A 12,174-nucleotide genomic window follows, 5' to 3' on the forward strand; every position below is an offset into this window, starting at 1 on the left:
CTAGTCGTAGGGAAAAATCGAGATCAATTTTCTGAAACCAAGACCACTTTTATGTGGTACAACATAGATGTTTTTTTCAATCAATAACTTGAGAACCACTTTACCCAGAATGTTAAAACTTAATAGGATGATTGCACATGCAGAGTTTATGACCCCTATTTATTTTGGGGGTCACTGGACCTGAACATGAGAAACAATTTCCATTTCATAACTTTTATAAGAACCACTAGGCCCAGAATTTTGAAACTTAGTCGGATGATTGGACATGCCAAGTAGATGATCCCTTTTGCAGCCAACCATCATTGTCTCTTTGACTTTTGCTCCTTTCCCCTATTGACTTCTTGCCTATACGACTATGCATTTGGGGAGACATGCATTTTTCTTCAAAATCATCTTCTAGTTCACCTTTACCGAACTTGCAGCTCATGAAGTCCGTATTTACCTTGTTCCTGTGGGCATGTCATTGTATTAGATTTTGATATCGTTAAACTACATAAGCTTTTTGTATTTAATTAAATTGAATTATCGTTATCGTTAAACTACATAATCTTTTTATAATTTTGGACTTATTGTTAAACTACATAAGTTTTTTGTATTTGATGGATTTAAATAATTGTTACGTATGCTTTAAACTATATTGTATTATCAAGGGGTGCAGTATTCCCATATACTGCTTAAGGGATTACTTTCGTTGTTTCTGAACTTAACGAATATTTTAGTAAATTTTATAATTAGATCTTGAATTAAAATATGTAATTGAAATTTTGTTTGGCTTATTTATTTAAACATGAGCTGTCAAAAGTAGGTTGTACTTTGGTGGTTTCACAACGTTAACCAACAACGTTGTCACAACGTTGATACGACTCCACATTTTTACGTTGTCACAACGTTGTATCTGACCGCAACACAACGTTATGCCACAACGTTGTCGCAACGTTGACACGACTCCACACTTTTACGTTGTCACAACGTTGTTTCTAACGTTGTCACAACGTACAGCACAACGTTGTAACAACATTGTCACAACGTTACTGTGCTTCCTGGGTTAACGGAAACAAAGAATTTTTGATGTCTAACATGACATACTAAATAAGATTTTTTTTTGCAATAGTATGATAATGCTAGGTTACTTCTAGAAATCAATTCGTATCAGCAATGCATCATATCAGCACTTGATTTTATCAGTTACACTGCTTGTTGGTGACGGGATATGGGATATACGCTGTCTCGAAAATCCATATCAGGCGAGAGTAAATACGTGTAAATCCCGTATCCTTTCACCAAGAAGCTGTGTAACGATTTTATCTTGCCGAATACCCTTTACTTACATGCTATAATCAACACATTTTGTAAATTAAAAAAGTTACTTACAGTGCTTACTGGAATCCTACAATCATTTGTTTGGTCATCATATTTTGTTTATAGTTGATTTACACCAGCCGTAAAATGCACAATGACCTGTGTTTTGGTTAAATCATAAAACACCAAAGCTCATGTACGCAGGTTATGAACTGGTTTAGATCAGAAACACTAAAAAACTTCTTGTTCCATCCCTTCGAAAGTCACCAGATTTCACGATGTCATAAATGTCTTGATACTTCGGCTTTAATCCCGTTTCCTGTTAAATCATTTATCTTGCACGTAGATTAAATGGTCCTACAACAAACAGATGAGTAACAACTACGTCAATTCCTTTATTTTACGACGATTTAACTTAAAACAAGATTTCAACGTCCAAGTATCCCATACAGAGTTATTCCACTTTTACGGCTAACTTTTGTCAAACTTCATGAGCCTTAACTTAAGTAGAATGAAACGATACTATCGCTGGAGTTAATAAATAATCTGACTTGATTCAATTACGCCAGCAGTGTGACAGCCATGTTGTTTTAATCAAAATTCATATCTGAAATAAACAGCAGGATATGGAATATATCCTGTCTCCACGTGAAATTAAACAAGCTTTTTACATTTAAAATGATTTTTCTTTCTATCGCAGAACTTTCTTGCTTTTAATTCGTTTCTCTGTTTCCAGATTTCAATCAAACCATCGTAAATACTGGAGGACGGATTGTCTTGAAACATATTGACTGTCAGGTCCGAGATCAGCAATGTCCCTTTTCTGTTGGAACTGTTAAACTAGTAAATGTCTTTTTCGTTTTTTTTACAACAGTGTAACCATTTCCTTGCCAAATTTCTATGTTCATCGTGAATTTAATGAATAAATATGAACAATGCAGACTATCATTATCAGACTGCACAGATGTGCATGGAGACACATACACACAATTTCAAAACAATCATACATTTTGTAAAAACTGTTGGTCTAAATTTTACAGATTTACCGAGAGCTAAGTAATATTCTCTTCGGCAATTTAATAAATTCCTTTCTCAATAAATTTCCAAGTATCATAAATCATTGGAAAAGTATTTTACTTCTTTTGATTATTAAAAGCATCTATCAAAGTTCTATTATGCTATTTCACTTTTTTGTGGTGATTAAGAATAACAAATAACCGAGTTTTTACTTCCCCTAAATTCTGAATTCTGAATTTTCAGTACAGCTAATTTATTTGTTAAAATCTTCAATGAAAAATCCGTCATCCAGCGATAAGAACACAGTCTTAAGGCTAGACTGGCTCCCGTCCCTATGTTTGTTCTTACTTACATATATCAGTTTTCTTCATTAAGAGGGAAGTAACTCCAGAAGATGGTTTCTACATTGACATTTTCATTGCCCCTGGCTCTAAACATAGGGTATATGGTTCAGCCATCAGATAAAATTGTGCTATTTAGAGGCTTAAATTTTTCTAATAAAAGTCTCCTGTATTTATATAACAATAACCATGCAGCCGGGGAGCCAGGCTATCTTAAAGCGTGCTTAGTTTATTTGGCATATCATCTGCTCGCGTTATACTACACTAATCGTCTGCATTCAGTTAAAGCGTACAGTGAAACGTTGTAATTTCAGTTGTTCTAGATGCTGCCATGTTAGAACTATTTTCCTTCGGCGAAGTGCAAAATATATCGTGGTCCTTGACAATCCGTCCAAAATCGAATAGTATTTCGAATTAGTGGTACAGATCAACTTTATGCATCGAAGCGTGTCTGCACTTTGAGCTCATAAAATTACTGCGGTAAACGACGAGGATAGCGGATAAGTCACGCCTCACTTACTGACGTTGACCTATCCTTATACTCAATGCTATCTTGGAATAATCGCATGTTCCGTAATGAAAGTAGTTTTTCTTGCCATGTTATTATACATAACATCTGTTTGTAACATAAAATTAGACTCATGATTGTATAACTTGTTCTTAAAGATTCTGACAGTAACCTCTAATTCATAGGCAAACTCTTAACATGTTAGACATCTACGCAATCTTAAACATTTCAAGCTTTATATTTTTGTATTCAATTTGACTTTATCACTAATACAATTTCGAATAAATTTATCGAAATCTCGACATTATTCTGAAGATAAACAAGATATATCCAATATATATAATTTTATAGAAATGAAAGACATATACCGTCACTATAATTTTTCCTTGGTATAAACTCTTTTTACAGATTTTATTCATCATTTTAAGGAAATATATGCGGATGAAATGATAAATAAACCAACATGCATGCATTAAGACAAAACTTATGTTGTCATAAAATCGTAAAATCTTACTCAGCTTCAACAAAACAAAGCAATTATGTTTGTTTCCATTTTTCAACAATATTATGTAACGGTGGGCAGTGTTCCTGCATTATGAACCAGTACAAACCTGTTCTCCGCAAGTAACTGCCAATTTCCCCACATGAATCAGAGGTGGAGAACTAATGATTTCAGACCCAATGTCGTTTTATCAAATAGTCACGGAGAACATACACCCCGATCGAACTCACGAACCCGCGATCCGTGGACCAATGCTCTTCCTACTGAGCTGAGCGGGCGGGCTTAAAATATTATATACAGGAAAAAGTAATGTACATTAAGCAGGCCAGTGACAGTCCGTTTTTTATTTAATTAACGTGCCAGTTTAATATTAAGTAAGATATCAGAGAATCATGTTGAACAATAACATTTGCTTTGATATTTTTCATGAACCATTTAATCTTGTTTCCCTTGTTGAACAACATGACAGTGTTAAAAACTGTTCAAATATAACGGATTTTATACATACCGTGTTCAAAGTTACCATATATGACCTGTATTGTACAGAGCCAAGCTAGGAACTTCGATCCTGATGAAAGTGCCAGTATTTTAGTGATTTAATATTATACATATTATCTGAAAGGTTGCAAAAGTAAAGGATATGTGTAAGGCAGTAAACAAGTACATGCATAGTCAAACATTTTTCAAAAACGAAAAACAACAGCAAAAAAAAGTGTAGACTGTGGGAAATGTTGTTAAATGGGGTGAAACGTTTATATGACGAATTTTAACCTTTACCCTGCTAAATTTCTAAAATAGACTGGTCCATCATTCATTTGGGCAATACCATTTATTATTCAAGGGGGTGTTCTCTGAAAATTTACAGTCGCAAAGGCAAAATCACTTGCCGTCAGCAGGCTAAAGGTTAATGGATTGGTCATATTATCTATCATTGAATACTTCAAGCCAAATACACTTTGAGCTGATTTATAGCAGAAGCACAGTTTATATCATCTCGAAGCGAACTTATCAAATATTTGATTTCCTCGGATTTTCGTTCAAAGTCTCCTTCTGTAAAATCGCAAAATGGCAAAGCTCTCATTACCTGTTCGACAGTCGTGAATGGCGTGAAGGCTCTTCTTGGAGATCTACATAAAATATATTCAATATGAAATAGGTAGAAAAGTTGCTTTTGGCGGCGTGTTTTAGAAAACTCATCGAATTCATCTGGTGTGCGATATATCATGGTGAAAGCATCTCTGATTTTTGGCCACCTAAGGACTATCCGAGGCCCTTCCCTTAGCAGAAAATCAATCCTCATACAAATGTTGGTCCTTTGTTTGACTGTTAACCTGTTAAACAACAGATTCCTTTCGGGTATCATATAGCTTGGAAGATTATTTCTTAAAACACATATTTTCAAGAGCCTTAAAGATAAGTGCAGCACCAGGATCAAATTATCTTCAGTAAAACTGTCATAACTGTTTGTTTCAGCCAGCCACAATACTATGTTCTTCATGATATAGGTGGTCATGTCTTCACTCAGAGGTTTCAGTGTAACTTTGGCAATCTGCTTCAGTAATATTAGAACTTTGGTTAGGCAGTCGTTTAGACTTTGAACTAATCTAATTTCTCCTTTGGTGAAACAGATTCTCCATTCTAAGAATTGTACACAGCTATCACGGCTGCCTACCGGTACAACATGCGACTCCAATTTGGAAACTTCCCTTATAAGATCGGAGGACGGCCACTTATGTAATCGTTTTCTAGATACCCATGCATTTAGGTAATGAGGGCAATTACAAACGAAAGCGTAAACACAATCGCAAAACAATGTACCAAAAGCAGAAATTGATATCGACGGACCGTGATTTTTCCGATCAACATTTTTAAAACCATGGTTTCCAGGTAAATTAGAATCATCTATTGTATTCTGTTTAAATTCATTCTTCCAGAAGTCACTGGACAAGTATATTTGTCTCGGTGAAATTTCCACTAGCAAATCAGGTATACGAATGATACCAAAAGGACTGTGACCTACATTTATGATTCGAAGAAAAGTGTAACCCGGAGCAGCATAGTTCATGTCTGTTTTAAATACAGTTAATTGTTCTCTGTTTCTGACAGAGGCGGGATTTTCTGAACAAATAATTTCGGTGAAAACGGTCATGATATCAGTATCGCTCTCTAGCACTGCCGTCAACCCTTCAGCTTTACTACCAGTTAACACGATATGACGTTCACCAGATAGTATCCTATTGCATTCCGTTTCCATATTTTTGTAAACGGTTTGTCTTAATGATACCATATCTGGACCATAACAGAGACGATCCATTACTTTTGATATGAAAGTAGATTGGGTATTCACAGAATCCATAGCTGATTTTGATAAGTAGAACTCGAAGCCATGCGGTTGTCAAGTCAGACAAGTTTTTGATCTGAAAAAAAAAATCAAAATCAAATTGCATCACGTTATCAATAATATAATAACGTAATGGAAATCAGAATTTCTCGCTCCCGCCCCTCCCATACCATCTCTATGATAATTCCGATCGCAATTATATATAAAGCAACATCAAAATACAACAACAATAACAAAGTTTATATATTGAGGAACCATGCTTTCTTTTTTATGATTTTTTGGAAGCTGAGAGATACATCACATTAAAAAAATAATGGATTGCTCAGAATCTTTGCTAGATAGCTAAAACACTGCCAGATATGTGTATGGCACTTCTTTTAACCACATTTCAATACGATTCCTAGTCTCCAGTTCAACAAAAACATAAGACTTGTAACTTTATCAGGAAACATATTTTTATAGGTTAAAATATCCGTTAGAAGAGAAAGAGAGTCGTATGACAATTTCCGGAAAAAAAAATGCAAAAAGAACACTTTCCTTCTGGTGTTAATATTTTTGTAATACTTAATTCTATAAAATCCTTAGAAAGTCTGTCTATTTGCCACGAGTGCTATATTAAGTTCAATCAATTCATTTAAAAAATGTCAAAGAATTTGATTTATGTTTACTATAAAGTCTTAGTGATTTTTTTCTCTAATATGTTTTTACATTTCTACAAAGGTTTGCTTTCCTCCTAATTGTTGTTGTGATTTAAAACCAAACAGAAAAGACGATGAATATTTGTACATGTATAAGTAATAAGGTTAGATCTTATAAGCATTTTTGTCACGTTTTGTTTTTGCAGGAAATAAAAATAACTTTTTAGTTTTGATAGCATGGACTTGTTTCCTGGATTCACTAATTGTAACGAAGGCATAGAGAGTTTAGGTTTCACAACTTATTGAAATCTTTATTGATACCGGAAATTTTTTTTTTTTGAACACGTATGATTAATCTTTTAAAATCCAAGATAATTCATTGTAATTTTCTTATTTTCCTCATGTCTATTTACGAATAATAAGTGCATGACATCTGACGTTCTATATTTATTAAATGACATGTCTTTATCAAGGTAGTTGATATTTGATATACCTCCAATATAGGTCGAAGCTGTAATACAAACACTTTGTTTCTTTAATCAGTGCGCCCATTCGTCCGTCTGATTACTGATATAATTTTGAAATGCAGTTACGGGTTCTTTATCTGAGGTGCCATTATAATGCCTTCCCGAAGGTTAACCATGGTTCCGTAGTTCGTATAGGGCTTTTGACAAACCTCTCATTGACCATAATGTCCCGTTTGTTGCAAATAAACATATTTATTCCATTAAAAAATCCTTGAATACAATTTTCTCGGACCAGTCGACAAGCATTTAACACTCAACATTTTTTTCTAACTCAATCGTTTGTTTGTGAAATATTAGTATATTTAAATGAATTTGGGCACACTTTTAATGCTCACTTCAGTGAAATAAAACATAACAACAATAACATCATTAAACGGTGACAGTTACAGTAAGATAACCCAAAAATAAAAAAAGCAACTTGATGCTGGCAGCAAGTAATGCCATCTGCTAGGTGTGAATTTTTAGTGGAAAATTTGTTAAGTGTTAATCATGAAAAATCGGCTGTTTGCGTGAGAAGCAGGTCTAATAGTAAACTAAAAGCTTAAGGTTACACTTGAAAGTTCGTCATCTTAGCGCAAAAAGTGAATAAGTCCTTTTTTAAGTCAATTCAGTTATCCATTTCTTGTATTGAGGTGTCCAGTATAATTTTGATTAATGCGGTATTTTCAAACGTTCTATAGATTCCAGTTAACACGAATTTGTTCTTCATTTTTAGCTTAGTCTGCTACTAAGTCAGGAAAAATGTCAAACACACTTGTTCGTTGTCTAATAATGACGCGTTTCTTAATTATATTCATCTAACAATGCAAGATATGGAAAAGAATATTTTCGATTCCATTTTTTCATGCATACTCGCATTTAGAGACAATATAGTTATATATGTTCTTATTTAATTTTCCTATAAGTTTATTGTTCGCAGTCTAGGATAAAAAATTAAATACATTGAAGATATAACAAAAGAAGTAGAAACCGGAGTGAAATATATGTGAACACATTTTGAATTTTCATTTACATCATTTAAAAAGTATCTCGGACGTTTTACTCATTTTGAAACATTGTTTCTATCTGTATTAAATAGAGATACAAAATCATATGTGAATAAGTTTACACCGACTTTTCCGTTTGCATTTTTTTAAAACTTTGAGATTATTTTATTTTTACCTCAAAATCTGTTAACATGTCGTTTTAAAATAAACGAAACTAGAGAATGAGCATTTCCTACTAAACATTTAGTTACCTGAAGCCCAAAACATTTATGGAGATGCAGCCACACTTCAAACGATTCCTTTTCTACTGTATCCACTCTTTGTTATGTAATATATGTAAACCAAAATATCGCTCGTTTAGCACCTGAATTTCAGAGTTTGTCATGCACGCCTTTTCTCTACGTTTTGAAATCACAGTTTCGACCATAAGCAAAATTAAATTTCAAAATATCTGACATAATTATATTTCTAATAGATTATTTATGAAATGATAATGTCATGTAACAAGCATTTGAATTTCAGTTTTGCGTTGCGAAATATTTTCCTATACTCAAATATTCTATTGTTTGAATTGTGAAAAATTGTCAGTTGTAAAAGAACAAATAATTATTTAAAACCTGTCTCACGTATATCTGGTTACACCGGGAAGTTTGCATTTGTTCATATATACATTGGCACGAGATGAAACGTGTGATACCGGGCTTTCAACAATAGCAACAACAATAGGAAGTATCAGATGTAAAAATAAAAAAATAAAATCAGACTGAAACCAGATTACTGGATCCCCCCCCCCCCCCCCCCCCCCCCCCCCCCACACACACACACACAAGAAAATACGTAAAGCAAAATATAGTGTTTACATAAAAAAATACAAGGGAGTTGTAAAATAGTCAGAAATGTAGAAACTACATATTGAACCACATACTGTTTATGCCGCTAAAAATTAATTTGTTCAGAATACTTTATTTCAATTCTCTTCGCTGTTTACTAAGGATGAGTTTTACATGATTATGTTAGACTTGCTAAAGCCAAATATGTTACTCTCTTTAAATGAAGTTAAACTAAATACTACAATACGTACCATGTAATCTTTGATGTTTTCGTTAATCATTTCATAGTGTTTTTATTATTATTATTATTATTATTATTATTATTATTATTCTTAAAATCATACATGCAGAACTAAGTTGAAATAATCTATGAAACAGTATAAGCTTAGTTATGAAACTAACTGTTTGTTAGGAACTAGAAGATCCGCTATCTTGGACCTCTGTTACACCTCAAAATGGTAGCAACGCGTTTTGGTAGTCGCTACCAAAATTCGGCCGAGTTTTGGTAGCGACAAAATGAGTTACAAGGGTACATATGATGTGTTAAGGATCATGGAATAGAACGTATTTTTGGTAGCTTTTTTTCTGCATCATTGTATTGTTTTGTTGTTTTAATGTCCTAGTGTTGTCGGAGGGTTAGCCCACCGAGATTTTTAAAGCACAAAATGTTAAATTCTGTTAAAACAAAGTATAAATTTGAGGATAGGACGTGGGTCCTCCACCAAGATATTTTTAAAACATCCAACATAAACATAAATGGTGAATTCTGTGCGTGTTTTAGTTATAATAAGGCTCATGTTTCCAAGGTAACAACATTTACTCGACTGAGTAATAAACAGACTCCTAATATATACAAAATATGCCACTGAACCTCAACTTAAAACAGATGTAACAATTTAGGAGCGTACATTTGTGCATTCAGCCCAATGGCAATCCTACACCCCGGGGTGTAAGAAAATATTTTCCAGCTCCAGGCGAAAATACGAGAAAGTTATTTCAGGTATACAAAAATACGAATGCTTGATATTTACTTGACCAACCTCGGTAACTCTCGGTGAATAGATTAATCGGAAACCCGCGGAATTAAATTCACTACCGGGTTGGATTATTCAATTGTATTTCACTCTATCAAACAAAATTAAAATATTCTAAAGATTTTTGATGGAAAAAAGTTGCATGCCTTCCTAGCATATACTTTAAAAGGTATTATATAACCCGTCTAATGTGACCTTTTCTCGTGAATCTCCTTAAATTTAATCTCAAACAGTCTATACTTACTTATGGGCGTTTGTGAAACCTGTCCTAGAGTCATGCGAACGACGCATTGACCTCTCTCACGTGTGGTGCAATGATCCTGCTTGACTGGATATAGGGCCGTTATATTTTCAAGATCAAAAGGTCAAGGTCGGATGTGCGACTAAGTTCCATCATGACTCTTTTTGAAATAATATTTTTCAATATTGTCTATTTGTTGTGACAAATATTCTTTTTGTAAATCATGAGATTATTATCAATACCGTTTTGCGTTGGATGTGTACATATCCAATGCATTTTGGTACTACATTTATGTAAACTGCCAAACTGCGTTGAGTGTAACGCATTTTGATAGTGACTACCAAAATGCGTTGCTACCATTTTAAGGTGCAACATACCTCAAAATCAAGATGAACTCCAATCTAGAAAAATTGCCCGGATTTGCAGGTACAGACACTTTTTAGCATACATGTATCTTGTTGTGGAAGCAGAAGCAGCAGCAGCAGTAGAAAAAATAGCAAAGTTCCATAACTCAGACAAAAGTTAAGCGAACAGAACGCAAAGTAATATGCTTAACTAGGATTGGTACAAATCACTGTTTGAATCTAGGAATGAGTTACGGAGACAGACAGACAGACAGTTAGACAGACAGACGTCGCTGGCAACAAGGTAATAATTATACTAAAGATGATGATGATGATGTCATAAATACGATGCAACACTACAAAGCACGGACAGAAAACTGACAATTTCCTTTTAGGACACATGTAACATTTTTGTCAGAAGTGAGTGAAAAATGCGATCTGGAAAAAGTTCTATATAGCGATGTGTAATGCGTCCACCCAACTACACTTTAAAATACCGCTGATGATTTCTTTGCAGTTTTTCCATCGCGTTTTGCAATATAACATTTTTGGTCCATTTTCACCTGTAAAAGATATGGTTTTATACTGTTACAGATTTATATCAACAGTAATTAATACAAAAAAAAATGTTTATAAAACGAATTTTATGGCACGGCACATCTTTGATGGAAATATTCGTTTTATCAACGAATTATCTCTAAAGAAATTATACCGCTTTCAACTTCTTCTTCAAATGATTTTACTCCCTCGTTTATTCGCTCATGATATTATATCCATAATTATCGAGATAAGTAAGGAATATTTTTATGATTTTATTAATAGAGACTATCAAAAACAGAGTAGGGCCTTTACATGCACAATAAGAATTAACATGCTACATCTAAAAATCGCTGTTCGATGTAGACCGATGAAAGAAAAAGGAATTTAAAAAGAAGGTAGGCTAACTTAAATCTTATTTTAGATTATCTTTTTTTCATGATTTTATAGCAGTACTGTTAACAATAATATTTGAAATCAATCTGTGATAATTTACAAACGACTAACATATCAAATACACTTTTTTATCAGAAATAAATCTCGAAATATTTATAAAAATACCAATAGTTAACATTATTAAAAAATTCAATATATTATATACTTCCATCAGCTTGAAGTTTCCATTAAAAATTTATCTTTTAAGAGATGGCATTTTAGGAAATGCCATAAAATAGATCATGACACTTGCGTATCTTACTCTTTTTTCATTGGAAACTGCGTAAATTTTCAAAATATATTTCTGTAGAAAGAAATATATATAATGTTTTTAAAAAACGTATTAATCGGAATTCCTCTGAGCACAATTTAATCGTCATCTCCACAATTGTTTTTTACCGATAAAGATGAATGTTAAATCAAAGGCTCGGCCTTCGTGTGTTGTGTGCTGTCGGAACTAAGTTTACAATACAAAGTTTAACGGAGAAATAAATATCGGATATGAACACCACCACCAAGATTATTTATTCATGGAAAAGTCAGGATTCATTTGAGCCGTGCCATGGGAAAACCAACATAGTGGGTGTGCGACCA

General features: G+C 33.5%; 2 protein-coding genes across 2 annotated transcripts in view; one reads left to right on the plus strand and one right to left on the minus strand.

Annotated features, from left to right (window-relative positions):
- Positions 1 to 2,898: 2,898 nt before the first annotated feature.
- On the minus strand, positions 2,899 to 8,941 carry LOC128555708 (uncharacterized). Its single transcript, XM_053538905.1, has 2 exons — positions 8,411 to 8,941; positions 2,899 to 6,084 (listed from the first exon to the last, which is right to left on the minus strand). The coding sequence occupies exon 2, from the start codon at positions 6,021 to 6,023 to the stop codon at positions 4,608 to 4,610; it is 1,416 nt and encodes a 471-aa protein (XP_053394880.1). The 5' UTR covers positions 6,024 to 6,084; positions 8,411 to 8,941; the 3' UTR covers positions 2,899 to 4,607.
- A 2,514-nt stretch (positions 8,942 to 11,455) lies between these two features.
- LOC123524392 (cerebellin-1-like) overlaps positions 11,456 to 12,174 on the plus strand; it is a 64,536-nt gene continuing 63,817 nt past the window's right edge. Inside the window, exon 1 of the mRNA XM_045302555.2 lies at positions 11,456 to 11,543. The gene's annotated coding sequence lies outside the window, so the exon portion shown is untranslated. The remainder of the gene's footprint in view (positions 11,544 to 12,174) is intronic.

This window comes from Mercenaria mercenaria, chromosome 3, assembly GCF_021730395.1.
Source record: "Mercenaria mercenaria strain notata chromosome 3, MADL_Memer_1, whole genome shotgun sequence".
NCBI classification, from domain to species: Eukaryota; Metazoa; Mollusca; class Bivalvia; order Venerida; family Veneridae; genus Mercenaria; species Mercenaria mercenaria.